Source organism: Tribolium castaneum, chromosome 2 (assembly GCF_031307605.1).
Source record: "Tribolium castaneum strain GA2 chromosome 2, icTriCast1.1, whole genome shotgun sequence".
Lineage (NCBI taxonomy): Eukaryota > Metazoa > Arthropoda > Insecta > Coleoptera > Tenebrionidae > Tribolium > Tribolium castaneum.
This window is the reverse complement of record NC_087395.1, coordinates 15,929,360-15,950,336: the sequence shown is the minus strand read 5'-3', so window position 1 is coordinate 15,950,336 and position 20,977 is coordinate 15,929,360. Positions and strand designations below refer to the sequence as shown.

The 20,977-nt window shown below is 33.3% G+C and overlaps 3 protein-coding genes and 1 non-coding gene across 7 annotated transcripts; 1 reads left to right on the top strand and 3 right to left on the bottom strand.

The window, feature by feature from the left end:
* Positions 1-24: 24 nt before the first annotated feature.
* On the bottom strand, positions 25-4,379 carry LOC100142621 (uncharacterized). 2 transcript variants are annotated; one of them, XM_064355017.1, is made up of 6 exons: positions 4,076-4,379; positions 3,140-4,027; positions 3,035-3,086; positions 2,224-2,979; positions 547-733; positions 25-490 (listed from the first exon to the last, which is right to left on the bottom strand). In XM_064355017.1, the coding sequence occupies exons 2-6, from the start codon at positions 4,019-4,021 to the stop codon at positions 169-171; spliced, it is 2,199 nt and encodes a 732-aa protein (XP_064211087.1). In that variant the 5' UTR covers positions 4,022-4,027; positions 4,076-4,379; the 3' UTR covers positions 25-168. The 2 variants fall into 2 exon arrangements, with proteins under 2 accessions (XP_064211087.1, XP_008197723.1); XM_008199501.3 differs by having other exon boundaries at positions 2,224-2,982; positions 4,076-4,374.
* A 1,690-nt stretch (positions 4,380-6,069) lies between these two features.
* Positions 6,070-13,954, top strand: LOC658962 (uncharacterized protein). Of its 3 annotated transcripts, XM_064355019.1 has the most exons (7): positions 6,507-6,634; positions 6,746-7,580; positions 7,681-7,779; positions 7,867-8,591; positions 12,380-12,649; positions 12,699-12,863; positions 12,909-13,954. In XM_064355019.1, exons 2-7 carry the CDS (start codon positions 7,541-7,543, stop codon positions 13,182-13,184), a joined length of 1,575 nt encoding a protein of 524 aa, XP_064211089.1. In that variant the 5' UTR covers positions 6,507-6,634; positions 6,746-7,540; the 3' UTR covers positions 13,185-13,954. The 3 variants fall into 3 exon arrangements, with proteins under 3 accessions (XP_064211090.1, XP_015838713.1, XP_064211089.1); XM_064355020.1 differs by lacking the exons at positions 6,507-6,634; positions 6,746-7,580 and adding an exon at positions 6,070-6,464; XM_015983227.2 differs by having other exon boundaries at positions 6,496-7,580.
* On the bottom strand, positions 8,902-8,962 carry Mir3876 (microRNA mir-3876). Its single transcript, NR_038730.1, has one exon. It is a non-coding gene; the product is annotated as a microRNA mir-3876 (primary transcript).
* On the bottom strand, positions 12,371-20,977 carry omd (oocyte maintenance defects). Its single transcript, XM_008199497.3, has 10 exons — positions 20,750-20,977; positions 20,512-20,704; positions 20,105-20,466; positions 19,920-20,055; positions 19,651-19,872; positions 17,299-17,695; positions 17,008-17,252; positions 16,753-16,958; positions 16,098-16,703; positions 12,371-14,196 (listed from the first exon to the last, which is right to left on the bottom strand). Exons 1-10 carry the CDS (start codon positions 20,975-20,977, stop codon positions 13,966-13,968), a joined length of 2,826 nt encoding a protein of 941 aa, XP_008197719.1. The 3' UTR covers positions 12,371-13,965.

The window sequence follows — 20,977 nt, the reverse complement described above, 5'->3', positions numbered from 1 at the left end:
AAAATGCTATCAATAAAATCCCAATTTTTCAAATCATTTATTTAATAAAAACCATAAAACACAGCATAAAAATACTTAATTCTTGTGAAAATATAAAATATCGATTAGCCTACGAGCAGCCACGGTATATCACAATAAATTGCAAGATTACGTAATAACACAACACGATTAATACAGATTTTCTTTTCCACTTTTTTTACCAACTGAAAGTCTGTTAACACTCCTTATATTATTTTCTTTTAACACGTTATCAGTCTTGCCGGGTAATGATTGTCGCTTTATCGGCTTCTTCAATTCGGCTGTTTTCCTGGGAAGTCCCGTTTTCTCTCCTACACTGTAGCTCCTGACCAATGGTCTTTCAGTATTTTGGTTTCTCTTCAAATTATCGCTGGAGACCCTCCTTGTAAAAGAATTAGATTTAATTTTAGTTTCATTTTTAACTGGCAGACCAGTTCCGGAGTAATTTAGTTTTTGTTTCACTAGAGTTGGACTGAAAAAATTAATAATCATTAAGAAATGAAATTTTTAAAAAATATATAAAAAAACCTCTTTGGAAGTGACTTCTCTGGTCTGGCTAAAGGTGACATGACATGACGAGAAGAACTCTGCCCTTCTGGTGTTGACTGTGCCATAGGTTTCAAATTTGACTCATTGATTGGAGTACTGGTTTTCTTCAGTTTGTACTTTAAAGTTTTTGACTCAGGTCTTGTAGGGGTTACTTTAAGTGGCCCACCTGATGAAACGATTGAAACTTACATCAAAATTTGATTACATTTGCCGGTTTTGTCTATGATTTTTAAGTAGTTTAACATTTTTTTCTGTAAGAAACGCAATTCTTTCGAAGACTTTTTTAAAATTGCCAAAAAATTTTTTACCTTTAATTCAAATTTAAAATGTTTTCGCCTGCTTCAGATGCTTTGGCAGCTTTTTTGCTAGAAACTCAATAATATGAGAAATTTGGTCAAAAGTAAAACAAAAATCGCCAGATCATATTGAAAATCGTACACTTTTTGTATTTTTCGAAAAATATTATTAAGCACTTTCGACATAAAACTCCACATTTTTGCGAAATTTCGATAACTTGAACTAAAAATTACTAATTAAAGTAAAAAGTAACACAACGTCTAAAAAATGTGTCAGCTAAAAACCCAAGTATGCTCAAAAAGTATTAAATTAGATCAGTATTTACATAATTTTTGTCTCTTATAAGTGTCAAAGCAGAAACTCAATAGGTATTATGATAAAATGTAGCAAAAGCTTTTGCTGTAGTTTTATTTCTTTATAAATTACGTATATCTTTTACTATTACATACAAGTAGAAGCATTTAACTCACTTTATTCATAACTTTTCAAAATTCCCGAAAAAATAAGGAAATAAAAGTTAAAAATAATGTTATTTGTTTTTGTTTGCAACTTCACTCCACCGCACCGAAAAATACGTAAACTGAGTATCCTTATTTTTTTTATTAATGTATTAAGCATTAGCTCGAGACACAATTAATCTACCCCAAGTTTGGCTAAAAAACTGTTGAATTTGTCATTTTGGGGTATTTAGGAACCGTTCAAGCAAATTTTTGCTGTAAAAACTGTGTGTTTTTGAAAAAGTTTTTTAAATAAAGTAAGCGAATAGTAATATCTCAAGCGTTTTACCTCATTTTTCAGAAAAAAAAGACAAAAAAATAGAGCAAAAATAATATTATTTGTATCAACTTTTAGGCAGTTTTTTGAGAAAAAAACTAACATTTTTTAACGAGATTTTGCTAAAACTGTATCAAACAAAAGACTGAATCAAAGTTGCTGCTACTTAGCTCATTTCACTTAATTTATTTTGCACCCTACAGTACACGAAAATAAAATGAAATTGATTTGTTAGTTCAATAAACGTAAATCACTTTGAACAAAACTATGTCAAAAATAAGATAAACCACAAAAATTAGTTACGTCTAAAACATAAAAAAATATCTTGAAACTGGAAGAATAATTGCATTATTTCTAGCTTCTTGGAGCGTTTTGACTCGTTTTTCAGACATAAAAGTAATTATTTCACGAGATTTCTTTAAAAACAAGGCAAAAATTATGTTATTTTTACTTTTCTTAAAAAATTACGCACGCTAAACCGGACCGAAAATTTTATATTTTCGACCACTATTGGAACTTTTACTGTTCGTTTCTGGTGAAGGCAACAGCGCCTAAAGTTACCAACTTAATTCAAAGCTTGCTTACTTTTCCGAGCCATGTTATCAACAGGGAGCACAGCCCTCAAGGGCCCCCTTTTCACCACCTTCTCATCGGCCTTCTTCGGTCTGAATTTCTTCGTCGGATCGCTCAAATTTTTGCTATCATTACTGGAATTTGAATAATTACTCCCCGCACTTTTATTAACACTGAAAGCAACAACAGATTTTTGATTTTTAAATTTCGGTGGCAAGATTTTCGGACTTTCGAACGTTTTTCCCAATGATGATTTCGATTTCATAGACAGGTCCAAAGGGGCGCAATTTTCGAACGATTCCTTGCGGTTTAAGTCGCTCTCGGAGGAACTTTTCTTGCGCAAATCCAGGACTTCGTAACATTCGGCTGTTTCCAAAACTGGAACTGCTTCACTCTCTATTGAAGAATTGCCAGAATCCTCCAAAGCGCACGATCGTGAGCGCGTGCTAGCACTGGAAAGAAGTATTTCGGCGAGGCTTGTAAGGAGGTTCTGGCCTTCGCATTTTTGTTTCTCGCTTGGTTTGTCAGTTGATAGAATATCAGATAGGGTAGAAATCATGTCAAGGGCTTCCCTTGATTTCGAATTGTTGCTCCTGTTGGAAGCTCTCGATGTATTCAAGTTTTCGCAATTTGGAGCCGAAAGGAACATTTTATCGACAGTTTTGAAGACAGTTTCTTTGTCGCATTTGACAGGTTCTTCCAAATCATCAATGACTCTGACCATTTCTTCAGGTTCTTGAATCGAGTCCAGCATATAATTGTCAACGTCTTCTAAATAACGAAATTATGCGGAAAAAATAATGATTTTAACGAGAAATATTACCTAATTCTGCTCTAGACATTGTGAGGATTTTTTCAAGAAAGACGGAATCATCCTAAAAATTATTTTAATTATTTTTCACTATCTACAGATAGTCAAATTACGCACCAGCTCCTCGACGTCGTTCCCTTTTTCCTCAGCCTTTTCACAAACGTTTTCACTCTTGTTGTGCGTGACCTTTTCGTAATTTTCGTACTCGTTAATTTTAGACTCCAAAGTTACCGGAAGTGAATTATTTCTGCGATGGGACGGAAGCCGCAAAGGTGAAGGTGTCTTGTTAAAAAGTTTGTTGAAAAAATCAGCGGTGTCTTTAAAGGGCTCATTCATAACGTCCGTCTTACTGCTAGTTGACGAAAAAATTCGTGATGGCAAGCTCTCCAAACTGGCCGAATGAAAGGACGGATTTCTGGACGAAACGCTCGAACTGACTGAGCACTTCGGCACGTTTAGGAACGCATTGTTGAACACTGAGTCGAAAGTGGGGCTCCGTTTTGTCAACTCTGGTGTATCACAAGCACTGGTTTGAATTTCAGGCAAACCGTTCGGGACGACGAAATCATAAGTTTTTATGTTTGTTATCCCCAGCGATTCTCTCCCGATATCCAAGTTGTTCAAATTAAGTATTCCCAAGGACTCCCTTCCCGAATCATCCCGCAGAAAGTCAATCGAGTCGCGACACAGCCGCACAGTGCTCGGGTCAAGAATCCCCAAGGACTCTTTACCAAAGTCCTCACTTTGGGGGAACTCATTTCCGGCCAGAAGCTGGCAAATTGGGGAGTCGCGCCACAGCGCCAGCGAGTCGCGGCGAAAGTCGGGGTTATTTGGGTCGATAATGCCCAAAGATTCTTTGCCAAAGTCCTCAGTTTGGAAAAACTTTGAAGGCTCAATAAAATTATCACCAGACGAAAACGTAACAACGCCTGGTAATGAACTATTAAGGGGGGAGTCAGTGAATGGATTTTTGCCAGCAAAATCCATTTTATCGCCCATTTCCAGCTAAAAACAGGGTTAGACGAAAAAATTATCACAGATTGATAAGCTCACGTTTTTTGTGAAAGTGGGCCTGACCACGTGCGTTACGTTAAATTGTGCTTAAATACAACTTAAATGGAACACTAATTTGTCACTAATTAATCACATCTTCGAATATTAACACTAATAATCACATTTAAGAAACGATCCGTTATGCTGTTATGATGCAAATTTGAAAAATGGCTGTTGGTTGCTTCGAACGCCAACCGCACGATGCGAAAATCTCTAGTATAGACGATCCAGCACTTGATTTGAAATTCGGCGCCAAGTAGTGATTTCAATAAAACCATAAAAGTTGTTTTTTTTATCAAAAATTGTATTGGTTATTAAATATACCAATTATTTAATCAAAACATAAATAAAGCTATTATTCATAATGATTACAGAGCTGGCTGTACAAATTAATTAATAAAATAGAAATAAATGCCTCTGGTAATTAATCAAGAGAAGAATCTTAAATAACCACCATAAAAACTAATACTATTTAACAAATCAAAATTAATGCAATAATTTTGAGAATAATTACCTTTCTGGCTCAATAGTTGAAAAACCATTAAGAAAAAAGTGTGATTTAATTAGAATTTACTAATTTCTCTTTCTGGTTTAACAAAATCTCTCGGAACAATTAGTTTTAAATTATGATGCGTATTTAAGCTCACAAAATACGCAAAAATGACAATATTTTAGATCCAATTTAACGATTTTTTCGTTTTTGAAGAAACTAATTAAATAATTGATTATTTGATACCAAAATGTGTACGATGATTGCTCGTCAAAAGCAAAACTAACAACATTTTCCATACAATTCCGGAATGTTTTGTTTATTTTTTACAGAATCGGACAAAATAATTGTTGAGTTATTACTCATTAGCTTATTACTTCAGTAATTTTCTGAGTAATTTTTGATTAAAATGGCGAATAAATGCGTTTTTAAAATGTTTTTTGCAAAAACTAATGGTTTTATCTCAATAATGTATTTAAACACTTAAAAAACGCCCAAAAATTGCACCATTTTTTTATGAATTTTTGAACAAATTATTTTTAAAATTTATACACACGAAAAATGTTGCACAATATTTCTCCATTTTTGAACTAATTTTTGAGTACTTTTTGTCTAAATCTCACAATGAAAATATGCTAAACAACTGACACGTAAAATAATATACTGCGTGATCAAATAATTTGGTTATTTTTTTGGTTAATTTTTAAGAAATTTCGAAATAATTACAGTTCTAAAAAAACAAAGGTAAAACGGCTGAAAAAAACAAAACAAAATGTAAATGTTATGTTGCCTCTTTTGGACGGAAATGGCGAATAAATTAGTTTTTAGATACCTATCTAATAAACGTCCTAATAATAGGCAAATCCAATTTATTAATTTTTCAGCCCAGTTTAACAAAATTTCGCTGCAATTTTATATTAATAATGTGTCTAAGTGTAGTAAAAATGCAAACATTTTTTCGATTAAGTTTTATTAAAATTTTCACTATAACCAACTGCAAATCTGACTGCGAATGGGCTAAAATAACTGACGGGCAAAAAATTATATAGTGGGCGATACAATTTATAAGTAATTTTTCGACTAGTTTTTTGAATATTTTGAGTAATAATTACCTAAAAACGGAGGTAGCACTCCTGAAAAAAGCAAAATTCGATGTTATTTTGTCTTTTCGGCTTATTTTAATGGAATTTCTCAAAACAGTCGCATTTCTGGTTCAACAACGTACTAAACAAAAAATGATGATTTTACTTTTGGAGAAACTGCTAAATTTGTAAGATTCTACCCTGTTTTTAAAACGCTAAATGTCCTGGTGTTATTTTTCCCTTTTTTTTGCATGCGCCAAATGGCTTTGTCCAGAAATAAAAAACCATTTAATTTAAAGTGCTTAAAAATAAGGTATTTTGTTAGTTTTTTAAGGCGTTCTTGAGGTAATTTTGCACTATTTTGGGAGATTTCAATAGCTATTTACACTCGAATGTGGTAAGTCACATTTTACAGTGCGACAACTTTGTTTGAGGCACGAGCCTGAAAGGCGAGTGCCTTATTAGTTGAAGCGCTGTAAAATGACTTAACGCATGAGATTTGTATAAAACTTTTTGGCCGACAAGCATTTAATATTATTCTTTATAAAATAAATAAAAACTCAAAGTCACTTAAACATAGTAGGCTTTGGCCGCCATGTTAAACAACTGAAACAGTTTGACAGTTGTTAAATTTGTGAAAATCAAGCGACGATTTCAAATTTAATTATATCACAAATCACGTTTATATCTATCAACCATTATCAACCAAGATGAGCGACAGTGGTGAAAGTGATAGTTTCACCGCTACACCTCCGGAAATAAGGCAACTTGCAGAGGGTGCTACAAAACAATTATTGCCTGAAAAATCGAAGACAAGGTACGAGGCGCAATATAGTACGTTTAAAGATTGGTGCAAAATAAAAAATGTGAAAAAAAAATGTAAAATTTGTGGTTCCCAAACGTATGTATAGGTGGCGCTGTTCCGGGGGGATTTATATTTTCACTAATTAAATATACACCATGGTCGATTGAATTAAATAATTATAGGTAACAAGTATTTCGTTATACGAACTTAATTATGGTAAGCACGGTTTGTATCTTAAACATGTCTAATCGTCCAGTGTTTTGTGGTTACTTTACCTAATTGTTTGCTACCAGTTTACAGCATCGTGTTTAAAGGTCAAGTTACCTTTCATGAATGGGCAACTGTCATTCACGTTTTACAGTACTGGAGGCCAAAATAGTTTTTTTTGTGTGCCCAATTTTTGGTGGACTATAGATATTTGGATACTTTTAGAGTAAATAAAAATTAATGCTTTTTGAAGGGTTTTAAGCCTTTTTCGGTTGTTAACTTTTGGGAAAAGAGCTAAATTTGTAAGATTCAACTTTGATTTTTAAGAATGTCATAGTCCAGAAGTAACATTATATTAGGTCCTAGAAACTTTTTCCATAAAAAGCATAAAATCACCATTTTCGACTATTTTTTTTTTCATTTTTGATCAAATGAAATAACTGCGTAAAAAAACGTAGAAATAAAATAATTTTTTAAATACAGATATTTAAGTTTTCAAATCTTTCAGTGCTCGAGAAAGGCAAAAATAACACCATTTTCGATCCAATTTTACAATTTTTTGGTAAAGATTTTATAAACATTGACGTATTTTTCTCAACTGAACCTAGAGTTAGCAGTGTTATAAAGATGAATAAAGATTAAAGCCCCATTTTGTACCGTATTATTCGTGGTAAAATACTTATTTAACGTAAAATATTAGTCGTCACCTCAGTCCACTTTTCCGGGTGTTGTCGATTAATTTTGCGCGATATTCATCAAATACGCATTACTCCGCGTTTAATTTTAGCGCAGTTATTTTAAGAGTGGATGTTTTGTACCAAATTTTAAATTATATAAGACCGGCGGCGTGCACGTCTAATATTTACAAACCGAAAAACAGAATGCAAAAAGGCTGTTGGAAAGTTGATGACAATGACGAAGGTAGATATTTTCCGATAGAAAACTGTTGTTTTGCCCAAAGAGCCACTTCAAACGACTCTCGTTTGACCTGGCTCTTCCCCTTAACGCCGAATGATTTTAGGTACTGTATCGAACACATTTTACAAACGCGACAAACACCACAAATTCTCTCACGAGTTATGGACCGAAATGTACAAGTCCAAAAACACGGGCTCGAAAGGTATTTCAAATCATCAGCACTCGCACTAATCTCACCCCATCATGCACCCTCATCGGGGCGTTTTCACACTTCCCTCGCATTTTGTAGCCGTTTACATCGACCTGGAGGACGAAGAGCAGAGAGACGAGGACCGACAGTACTCCCAATGGTCCGAACTCCCCGACCTCCTCCTGGAGAAAATCTTCTCCTACCTGTCAATCCGCGAGAAATACTACGCGAGTCTGGTGTGCAAGTCCTGGTACAGGGCCTTCCACCTGCCCTACGTGTGGTCGCAGTTCGTCCTAGAAGACAACACTCTGACCCGTGGCCGATTCAACTACTACTCCGGCTGGCAGTACGTCCTGGACCACTTGCGGACGCAGAACTGCCTCTCGCAGGTCGGCCGCAACTTCCGCAAACTGACGTTCGAGCCCATGCTGAACTTCTACAACCTGTACGAGTTCATGAACATGGTGTCCTGGTGCACGGAACAGTCGCAGAACAACGACAACCCGGAGTTTGGGGTCGGCAAGAACATCCACACTCTGAAGTTCACCTTCCCGTGCAATATGACCAACAGGGACGATACCGAGAGGATCCGACTTTTCGGAACCGGGGGCAAGCTGTTAGCGGCACTAAAGCGTCTGATGTCCAATTTGAAGAAACTGAAGCGACTGGAATTGATTGATTTGATGTTGGACCCCAAGGAAGCGCAGTTTTTGCTAGACGAAGTTTGTGAGAGCTGCTGCATGACGCTGAACACCTTGTCAGTGATTAACACGACGAGGGTGCAGTATGAGCTGTTTCACGTCGGGGTTTTTCTCAATTTGCAGGTAAAGGGTGCCCCCATGATTATTTTTACGAGGTTGGGAGACGAAACGAGGTACCAAATCGTAAAAAAATTTAGTTTAAATTCAAGCAATTCACTAATAACTTAGAAAAAAATTTGAGTGAGAAAAAATTGTTTAAAATTTGCGCTTCGTCCCACATTTTTCAAAACGCTGCGAATATGGTTTAAGATTTATGAAAAATGTTAGGAAGTAAGATGTAGAAAATGAAGTTTCCTTTAAAAAGCCCCCAAACCCATATCTCTATCTTCAACCGTTTATGTCCCAAAAACATTTAGTGATACTCAGGCAAAGGTTTTTTCTCATTTTACCACTGGTCTAGTCAACTTGGTAGTAAGTGGTAAAATAAAACGAAATGAAAAATTTTTTTTGTACCTTCAAGTGTATTCCCAGCGTCTAATTTGTAATTAATAATGGTATTTTTTTAAATTGTTTTGAATAAAGTGTTTGTACTATCTTTATCTCTGATTATGTAAATATATATTAATTTTCTATAATTAAAACTCTTACTTTTCCTTTGCAATTCTTGCAGATAAAATTAAAGTGTCGACTACTTTAATAATTTCTGTTAAGTTAAGCACCATCATAGTCATTCGTTTATAAGTACTTTGAAATATATCTTTACTTCAAAAATAAAATTTTTAACTATTATGAAATATTTAGTATTTCTTTTAATATATATTTCTACTCATTTGTCTTACTGTAGAATAAGATATTTACTTACTTAGTATTCTTCTATTCTTAGCATTCGAAACATATGGGCTAAATGGGCTATTGCCTAGAGCGGCAGAATTTTTAGGTGCGTCAAAAATACCTTTATTTTGATTTAAAAAAATTACTAGTAAATAGACGGGTTAAATTTTTTTGGATTTAAAAAGATTATTGTAATGCAGGACAAGCAAAAAAGGAATCGTGTAACCAATTTTTTCAAAAAGAGCTTTAATTGCTTGAAGAAATATCTTATCGAATGATAAAGTTAGTTTATATCAAAAGGTAAGACAGGGTGGTGGTACTTATACATTTTTCAGGATAAAAATTTGCAAAAATATTAGCCCCTTTTGGTTTAAAAAATTGATGCCATAGAAATTTGGAGCAGATTAAAACCAAATTCAACAATTTATATAACAAAGCCATAAAAATAGCTGCAGGAATAAACATGTATGGAATATTGAAAGCAGAAATTTAAAACTAACAAAATACAGAAACAACAAAGGTAGAAGAGAGGAAGAATTAAAAAAAGTAAGAGTCTGCTTACAGAAAAAAATTGCAGGATACCGAGAATATCAAAAAGATGAAGCTTCTAGTATTGGAAATAAAAATTGAATAACAAATGTTTATTAAAGCAAAATGCTTTGTAATTAAAATTGTTCAAACATTAGCATTTGTGTTTTCTTCAAAAAAATCTTCGTTTTCTAAACTGTTCTCTTCATTAATCTTCTAATCATTGTATGTTTTGCGTTTTTAAGTCTTTGAAAAAAGCCAACACGTAAATTTGAAAGTATTTTTTTTCTAATATTGTTTTTTTTGTCTTCATAACAACCACCCATTATCATCTTTATTATCAAGACGAACTGCTACATTGAACTATGTTTTGCCCGTTTATGTTGATTTAACAAATTTAAAAATCAATTGGAAAATTAACCAAAACTTAAAAGGACATTAGTTTTTATTTTAAATGTACATGTAAAGCGATTATGAAACAAAATTTTGATGGAGATTTAAATTTATTTACGAAATCGGCCCTTTCTGACTTTAAAAGACTTATCTGACTGTAAAATAAGATGTTTATTTACTTACGTATTCTTCTATTCTACAAAGTTAAAGCATTTGAAATAATCCTTTAACCATCTGCTTGTGAGTAATTAGTGTAATTTTTCAAAAAAATGTTCGTGCTCAAATAATCACCTTTGATTAAATTACCTAGTATGTACATTAATTTCACTTTGCTCATTGGCACAATTGGCACTTCAAGACTTAACAAAACCCTGATAATCTGTTATTTCTGAATCTTCATTTCTCTCACAAAGTTATTTAATAAGGTCTCCATCAGACGCTTTTTTACCACTTTATTGGCAAATTGGAATCAGCTTTCTTAAAGATAGTTACAACAAAAGGAGGAATTAAGTGCTAGATGAAGTACAGCATCAGGTGTTTAATTGTTTGGGAAATCCTTAGTGACTGGTAGTAATTAGATTTGTTCTTTAACTCTAATACATTTTTTTTGAAAAACTTTAAATGAACTTCACAAATAAAACACACAAAGAAAAAAGTAAAGTTAAAGAATCCAAATTTTAGATTTAAAAAAAATAACATTGTATGTTTCTTCACATCATTAAGTTTTGATATTACTGTTGAAGTATATTCAGGAGAGCCTGAGTGGAACAAATGCAGCCATTTCAAAAATTACAATAGAATTTTTAAAAAGAGTAATACGAGTACGATTGCAAAAAGTTATAAGCAATTATTATCAATTTGCGTTCCGCGTTATATTTTTGAGGATGCAGAAAATATGGTTAAAGATACAAAAAAAGTAAAAAAAAGGTGTAAAGAATTAATTTCCTACAAAAATATATCTTCAACGGTTTAGAATTAAATTAAATTATCTGTATTTTGACCATCGGTAAAATGAAGGAATCCATTGCTTGAACAGCTTTGAGGCCTAAACTTTTTTGTAAGAAATTTAATTCTCTACAACTTTCTTCGTAAACGTATCCGCAGCGTTTTGAAAAATATGAGGCAAAGTTTGAATTTTTTTTAATAGAGTTTACGGTAGAATTTTTGCATTATTTTTATCTCTTACTATTGAGACTATCTACCTGTATTTGTTTGGTTGCCTTGTGCTAACCGTTATCAAAATATAGCCATTTTTTTAAATTTGCTGCTCTGAAAACTTAGCTAATAGAGCGCTCTCTGGCGACATTAACCGAACTATTTTATTTGTAGATCGTTTCGAATCCTAATCTAGTATTCGGAAATAAAATTAACTAGACGCCCTCTGGTGATGACTTTTGAACTATGTCGAAAACAGTAAAGAAATTTTCGTAATGCCACATTTAACTGACATTTAATGAATTATTCAACAATTTTGCGTGTATAGTGTTAATTACTTACAATAGAAAGAATTACTTTAAAAGTACGTGGTGGTAAATACTAGCGTTGACTTAGTTTTTCATGGTATAATGTGTTTATTGTTGGAACTTGAAAGTGGATAAAAAGTGAAAAATATTTAAATTTTGATTACAAAGTGTTATCAAACAGTTGTCTAATTAAAGATTATAAATAATGGATCACAGCGAACACAAAGTTTGGCTCAAGAAACCAATAAATTAGTGAAGTGTTATGAATTTTAGGTTAGAATTTTCCACTGAAAAAATCATGAAATGCTGCGGTAAATCTACAAAATTACAATAAAGATTAACAACTGCTGATACATTTAAACGTAAATTATGCCAAAAGGTAGGCTTTTCAATGTCTTTATAATAATTTTCCAATAAAGAAAGTGAACCAAACAGTCATTCGTTATTCGTATTTTCCTCGTCATCTCTCATTTGTCAACATAAGTTTCTTGCATCAAAGATACAATAATCATTCCGCATAGGCAATGTAATAATTGTGAAGCCCCAAAATTCGTACAACGCTCAAAATATCCGAATAAACATTTTCCCGCCATTTATGGTTACTGTTTTCGACCTAGCTCAGTGGCGCCCCCAACGGTAATTTTACTTCCGAATTCCGTAATAATTATTATCATTATCACTAAATAAAAATTCTAGGTTTTGTACATCAGTCCGCAAAACTTGGGCGACGACATAATCGAGCTTCTCAGCCACACGAAAATAAGACACATTCATATTTTACAAAACAGGTACACCCCCAACGACATCAACATGAAACCAGTGGACTTCAAGACGTGGAAACTGGCCCGAAAAAATAATCCCGAATTGAGAGTCCACTTACAGATCGAAAGTCTCAAAGAAAAACCGCTGATTTGGCAACAGGGGGCTCCTGTCAGTACAGTCCTGTACGATTCGCCCCACATTATGGTACAATTCTATTCTTTAATAATTTATTTTTTCTTCCAACTTGTTTCAGCTGAGAGAGGATGCCTTAATGACTGCGATTGAGTTCTACAAAGACACGCTCCGAGTCTTTGGCCACAAAAATATTCCGCGGTTCCACCGAAACAAGTCGTTTTACGAGCGCGTTGACAGTAGTTTGATGCTGCTCGTGCGGCAATGTCTCCACTTGAATACTTTAGTAAGTTGCGGAGTTTGGGTGTCACTTTAGTGAAAAATGTTCCAGATTGTTACTGAACGAATTTCGACCGCAACGGCTCTGCTGCTGGCCTACACCGGTAAAAATTTGAAGTGTCTGTTTATTAGAGGAAACGCTGTGATAATACGTTGTGATTGGCCGCAAAATCCCGACTGGAGCGACGAGTTCTACACCTGGCTTAAAATCAACAGCCGCTCGTACGAGTTAGTAGAGCAGGAAATCAGCCAAATTATGGGACGGAGATGGCAATTTTTGAGTGACAAACAATTTAAGAAGCTCCACTGCAATTTGCACGAGTTCTGAATTTTTTTTTGTATCGCTTGTTACTTATTTTGCATTTTGGTTTATTTTTTGGTAAGTTTACAGAATGTTACGTAAATAATAAACATTGATTTGTTTACATAACACCCTGGGTTTTTAAGATTTATTTAGCCCAATTTTTTTCGGTGCCTGTAAGCAAAATTTCTGTGAACGGATTCCTAAATACTAGGATGTGACACAACGGAAAAATAACGCGTCTCAGTTGTTCCGAGCTCTTGAAGTAAAATAATGGCTGTACTTAAATAACAGTGAACACAAGACAAATAAAATTACAGGCAGATACAAAGTATTAGAAATTAATTTAATAAAAATTTCCAAGAGTTATCAATTCTAGCACTTCAAAATATTGTCAAAATATTGAAACAAAGTGTCCAAAAAAATGCTTAAATGCTCAGAAAAAGCAAAGCACAATTTTCTACCCAATTCTTCAATTTTTGGACTTGCTTTTGGCAAACTTTATCAAAATAGTACTTCAGGAGGCAAAAGGTCGACTCATTTTGTATCTCGTTTCGCCTCCTAGCATTTACTTCTCCGTAGACCTGTGATTTTAAAATTAAGTTGGCAACACTGAATTATTAGAGACAGTAGATTGTTTCAGATCAGTGTTGCCAACTCAATTGTTGATTGGTGAAGTAGGCGCCGCATTTCGTCGTTAAAGGTACCTTATCGTGTGATATTATGTAAATTTGTAAAACTTAACGAGGATAAGTGTCAATTTACATTTCTATACTTGAATAAAATACCCAATTTTTTACCGTCTCATTTATTCGCCTTCATGTTTCGGTATATTAATAAACATCTGTGCATACATGTGTCCCAAAGCCTCGATATTCCTCTGCATAATAATCCTTAAAGTGTTGGTATACACCTCAGTTGGCCTTGATAATGTGGGGTCCCTCCAATGTATACCGTTCTGGTCACAAACAAACAAAGCTGGGGACGGTATGTGGTCCCTCATATAACACCAAATGCAATCTTTCAAAATTGCAACAATCTGAAATCAACCAAAACCAATCAAACGGTTCCAAACTAAAGCTCTCCGACTGAATAATAATTTTTTCTGCTACCATAGAAATTTGATTCGTCAATTATTTTTGTACTATAGCCATATTTTGTTTCAATTTCCAATTGTTTGGTTTTTGGTACTCGTATTTATTAGTTATTTGTGATATTTCATGTTTAACTTTTACATGCAGCTGAGGTTAAAGCAATAAAATTCTTAAACTAAAAATAAATCTTTAGAATGAAAACACTGTACAATAAATCAGTGAAAAACTTTAAAATCTGGAGATAGCAGAAACCCATATGACAATATTTCTAACCAAAAAAAAATTAACTATGACCAAAAATATACGACAATATAAAAATTTTCCTTGAATATGGTTTTTAAAAATTTCGAGTTTTTTTATTTTTCTATACAGTTTTGATTTTTTAACTCGCATTAAGTTTCAATTATAATTCTCTGATTTTGAGTTTTCCCAAGATTTTACATTTTATGATTTATTTTTAAAATTATTCGGTTTTACACGTTTTTTTGTTTTCGTTTCAATTTATGAGTCTATTGAGTCTTCGTTAAAGTTATATTAAGAAAAAAATTATAATATTCAATAAACTCTTGATAAAAAAACAACAATATGGTTAAAAATTAAAAACTTTGGCCTCTTTTCGAATTACGTTCAAGTATTAAAAACAGCGTGAGTGTAATAAATAACGCATAAAATTAAATCATTGTTATAGTTCACTGAAGAAATTATCGGAAAAAATACATCATTTTTAATTTGCAATAATTGTTTTTGATAGTCCATTCCTCTATCTTTCTGGTAATAATGAAAAATATAACAAACAATTAAAAAAATAATAAAACAAAAAAGAATTACACTTGCCTTTTGTAAAAAGTGAATTTTTTAAATATTCTTTCTTAATATAATTATCATGACAGCACACACTGGTGTAGATGATAGTGGAAAATTTTGTCGAAAGTTATCTTTATAAAGGAGAAAAAAATTAAATAAAACTAAAAAATAAAAATAAAACGGTATTATAAAAATTAGAAGATTTTTTTACATCAAAATAAAGATCATTTTTTAAACAATTGTTTTACATTATTATTCTCAACAATCATCTACACAATAAATGAAAATAAATAAATAAATAAATTTATTCATAAATGAAACTTTTCGCCTGAATTTAAAAAAAACGTAATTTAAAGACTCATCTTCAAAATAGTGTAGGAAAGCCACGAACCCTTATTTTTTCCATATTTAAATTACTGTAGTGATTTTCTACAATCCTTTGAAGTCGGAATTTGCCAATTTTGAGCCATTGTATAAATGTAATTATCCACCATTCATTTTATTTCATTTTTTTTATAATTATATTTGTATTTCATTTATTTTTTAAAGTATAATTTTTATGTATTTATCAGAAAGATAAAAAATATACATAGAGTTCTTATTTTTATTTACAAATTCAGATTTTTCATTAAGATAATACAGTGACGAATGAAAATGCAACAAGACAACATTTTGTTGAATATTAAATTTAAAAATCGCAATAGTTTACAATCAAAATCAGTAAAAATCCACTCGAAAATGTACACAGACAGTAAAATCATTAAACAAACCACAACTGCCATACACTGTTTATTATTGTATGTAAAATGTGCTAAAACCGGTAAAAATTCCACTTGGAATTTATTGATTGAAAAGACACAAATATAAAGTTGTTAAAAATGGTAAATTGCTTATTTTGATTCTGATGTTTTACGGTTCTGTCTTCTGGTAAGCGTCTTATATAATTCATAAGTTTAATAAATTTTGAAAATATAGCTTTGGGTCTTAGAAAAAATAATGTATGCACTATCAATCGGAGCGCTTTACTTCGGTTCCAACTCACCTCGAAACACTTCAAACTAGGCAGAACGTCCCTAATACTGGACAAAGGGGGCGGCAGAAGCTGCCCCAAAGCCATCACATCAATAACTTTAACAGTCGTATTCATTAAAGCCTTGTAATTCTCAGTCACGTGTGATTTGCTCTGCTCGCCTGTGCTCTTCCATTGGTGGATCAGAGTGGCCGTTAGGGCCCGAATTAAAACAGAGCAGTAGCAAAAGGCCGGTCTGTACACAGCTACAAAGCTCAACAAGTCCCACAAAACAGGCGCATTGCCAAATAAGCGTCTAATAAACAGGTCTCGCTCGATTGTAACTTTGGAAAATTCCTCATCGGGCCATGGAAGCCCGTTATACATCACGTCAGGACTGACAAACTGGACCAACAAAAGCGACACCAAAGTCACACTTTCGAGAGATATGTCTGAGAATTTCGAATCGACGTCTTCCGGCAGCGAACAGCAGGATTTTATTGCGTTGATTAGCTCGGAAGTGTTGGAGGCAACGACTTCGGGAGGTAAATCGTTTGGTGGAAGAAGTTTTCTCTTGCCACGGCCGATAATCCCACCGTTAAACACCGACGAATGTTTCGTCAATGGAATTGTTTTGTTCTGAAATAATCGCACTTGAAAACTGCGAAAAATTGATTGATTCCCTTACGATTTTTTTGTTTTGTTTCAGCAACAATTTCTCTGAACTCTCGTCATGTTGGGCGTTTTTGGCACCGAACAAAACATTGTCTTTGCGAAATAAGGCGCGCTCCAGCAATTCGCGCAAAGCTAGAACTCTTGCCACCTTTGAATGGGTGCACAAGCGGCGTAAAAGACCGTTGATACGTTTAAAACCTTTCGTCTTCTTGGAAGTGCCTAAATTAATTTATTTAAATAAAAAACACGCAAAAAGTGTGACTTGTACCTTCCTCGTTGCAACAAATAAAAAAATAGTTCACCGTCGATTGAGTCAAATTCAGGACAACATCAACCGGCAAGTTATCCAAATTATTACCAACCGGAATCTCCAACTGGCTCAAAATCTCCGAAATGATATGCACGTGGGCCGTCTCGCTCCCAAAAATCGCCGAAAATTTGACTAAATTGCTCAGAATTGCTTTTGATATAATTTGGGAGTTTAGTAGCGGAACGCGGCCACTTTTTTCCCACCTAAATCACAATTAAATCGGTCCCACACACGTAAATTTAAACTCACTTCAATAAAGTCAATAAGTTGGTCCAAGTCTGGCCCATGTCCTGTTTCTGGCGCACGTTTCTGCTCAAAACCTGCTCAAGCACGACGGAGAAATAGCCCCCTTTTTCAGAATACGGCCAAGTGGTCTTGTTTACAAGTTCATGTGTTAAAATTTTTACCAATAAACTCAAGTGTTCTACAGTTTGGGAATTTTGGAACATGAAATTGACCGAACGAATCAGGAGTGAGGGGTTGTTGTGGCCCAAAAAAATAACTATTTGGGCCGCAACTTGAGATCGGGTCTCTTTCACACTGAGGAGGTTTTTGTGGACTTCGTCCAAGTCGTGGGAGCAGGATGTGAGCAGTTCGATGCGTTTGTCGTTTCGGACGTTTTCGTCAATTCTATAGATCACATTTTCTGTAAAAAAATAATTACTTGACACTACAATAATTATTTTTTTATTATGAATAAAAAAATATGTACAGTGCTGTGCCCAAGTCAAACAGACGTCTGTAGAACAGAATATTTCAGCAGTTCTTTTATTATAACGATGAAAAATAAACCGTATTACTGAAAAAAGATTTTACTAATTTAAAATCAATTTTTCAGGCGATGCCAAAGAAATCATTCGCAGAAATAAGAATATAAATAATAAAGTTAAAATGAAATAAAGTATAGAATTAAAACTAAAAAATCTGTAAAAATAAATAAACACAATAACAAATCTCGAATAAAAAATGTAAACATTTTATTCTGAATTTAAATTTTTCTATGTTTTGGTTTTAAACTACCCATTAATAAGTTTCAGTTAGACACCGAAAAATTTTTAGTTAAAAAAAAATATATTTTTATACTTTAATTTTGGAGTTGTTCGGTTTTTCCACTTGTTTTGTTTTATTTCAAATTTATATGAGCTTTTTAAAATTTTAAATCTGTTTTGTCAGGTTTTTTATTCGAATCCATCGTGTTTTCCTTGGATTTAGGTTTAAGTTTTACAGAATACAGACTGCAAAAAAGGAAAACTAATTTAATGTTGAGTCTTTGTTAAAGTTATTTTAAGAAAAAAAATTTAATTTGCAGTAAGCTCTTGATAAAAAATGTAAAAATAAAAATAAGCCTAAAGCTGAAAAACCTAAGATTTCAATTATGGATTAAGTTCAAATTTAAAATTTTTAAGTAATTGTCTATGATTAAGGTATTCACACTTTTATTTTATTTACAATTTGTCGAATGTTTTTTATGTTGAAGACTATTTATATTTTTCAAACTTTTTTAGATGTCTAATAAGTCTAATAAGTTATTAGTCTTTATTTTTAAATATGCGTTATTATTTTTGGGAATAAACTTGTGGTTTCAGTTTGTAATTTGTCTATCTAATATTTTATTACACACTTTTTTTTAAACTCACATAAGATTTTAACTTCATCGCAATAGAAGTGTTACATTACATAAATGTCGTCCAACTAGACTTATTTAATTGCTTTCATGCTAAAAAAAGAGAACAGTGGTCTTTTTATGACTTCATTTCTTAATGACATTTTTTTCGAAACTTAAACTGCCAACTACCTTTGACAATGAATAGAACAATAAAAAATGTATAAAAACATCTTGAATTATAGTTTTTACAGATGTTGAGTTTTTTATTTTTCTAACTCCTTATTATAAGTCTCAGTTACAATTCTCTCATATCTAGAATTTTTTAGATTTTCGATTTTTTATGATTTATTTTTGGAGTTGTTCGGTTTTTCAAGATTTTTGTTTTTGTTTTAAATTTGTTTAAGTATTTTAAGTTTTTTGGTTTAACTAATTTACAATAATGTAGACTTCGTTAAAATTAAATTAATGAGGAAAATAAATCTTCAATAAGCTCTTGATAAAAAAATTAAAAACAAGACTAAGCGTAAAACTGAAAAACTTAATTTCCAAGTATGGTTTGACCCTGCTTAGTTTTTTGAGTTTTCCGAATTAAGTTCGGGTTTTAATTTGTTATATTATTGTTGATTTTCCAAAAAGTATATTTTTTACAATTCCAATAAACTTGTAATTTGATTCTGTCTATTTGATTATTTTAGTTAACAAATTTTTAAACACATAAATATAAATTTCGATTAACTTTATGGTAATAAAACTATCACATCTTCGACTCAAATGCAGTCCAATAATACATCTTTTCTTGCTAAAAAATAGAGAACAGTTATGATTTTTTTTAATTAAACTTTTTTCAAAGTTAAAATCCGAAACTGGCAACATCTTCTATTAAGATTACCACGAATGAATTTGCTAGTACTCTCACTAAAAATAGAACCCATATTGTATTTTTTTAATCGCATTTAATATTTCGTTAAATTTGCGGAAAAAAAAATGATACTCACGTAATATTTCAAGCGATTTTTCTTTAATTGCTTGCGTTGTTGCGTCATTGGGTTTGGCATCAACTGATATGCAATCTAGCAATAAATTAACGATCTGAATACCGCCATTATCACAGCTTAGTATTAGAGTCAGTAAAAGATCTTCTAAAATCTCATTTGAGCCAAAATACCGACACCAGTCTTCAACAAAAGAACACAGTTTGTAAATTGTCTCAACTGAAACTAAACCAACAGTTAAACCATCACATTTCCCCTACTTCTTGCCTTACGTATGTGCTTCATATCGTTACAAATGGACGAAAACAACGTTGAAGACAGAAAAGACAACTGCAATATAAAAGGCACTGTGGCTTTCTTCTGCAATTTATTTGCGTCACTGTCTTGACTCTCCTGTTTAGTGCTCCACTGGAAGCAATTTAATCGTATTTTTACCCCTGAAAATTAACCCCCTTACTTGAAACATCTCCAAAATAGCCGACCTAATGTCCTTGCTGTGGCTCCCAGCCAAGTGGCCCAAAATCCCCACAACTGAGCGCAACTTTGGCGAATTACTCCCCTGTTCGTACGACTTGATTTGGCAAAAGTCTTTCAAACCGCACGACAACACTCTCGTAATGACAGTGTAGGGAAAACAGCTCCCAACATGAGCCACAACCCAGTCAAAATTAGGCGAATGTTTGACCGAAGTGTCCAAAAGCGCGTTGATGCAAGTTTCAGTATCCGAGTGCATGAGACTCGAGAGACATTTCGTGTTGATATCGACCAGGATTTTGGTGGCTCTGCAGTTCATCCAAAGTTGGAGAGTTTCATTTAAATCTAGAAAATTTCGAGTAACAATTGAAAATTTTGTTAGAGACATACTCGTCGAAATGTGCGCCCGCCCCGCAAATTTCGTCGACACCTCCCCCAGCAAATCCAACGACCAGGTGCTCACAATGGGGGCCCAGGCCGTGGGGTTATCACTTATAAAGTTGCTCAAAACGGTGTGAATTTCCGACACGACGGCTTCGTCCGTTTCTGACTGCGTGGCGACCTCGCCCGTTTTGAGCTCATTCTAGAATTAATCAGTAAGACTGGGAATTAATTTAGGGAAAATCACCTCCACAGCTTGGATGTAATTGGCCGCAGCTTCGCTGAAGACGTTACTGAAAAACTCAAATAAAGCCGTGCGAGCTGCCGGTATGTTTTTCAAGAGTCTTAAAGCCGTTTTTGTGAGATCGAGCAAGTTGCAGCGCTCCAACTTGAGGGCCCCCTTTATGAAAGTGTGCAACTCGTTTAGTAGGTCTTGTTGGGGGGCGTTACGAATCACAGTGGCGTGTGACAACAT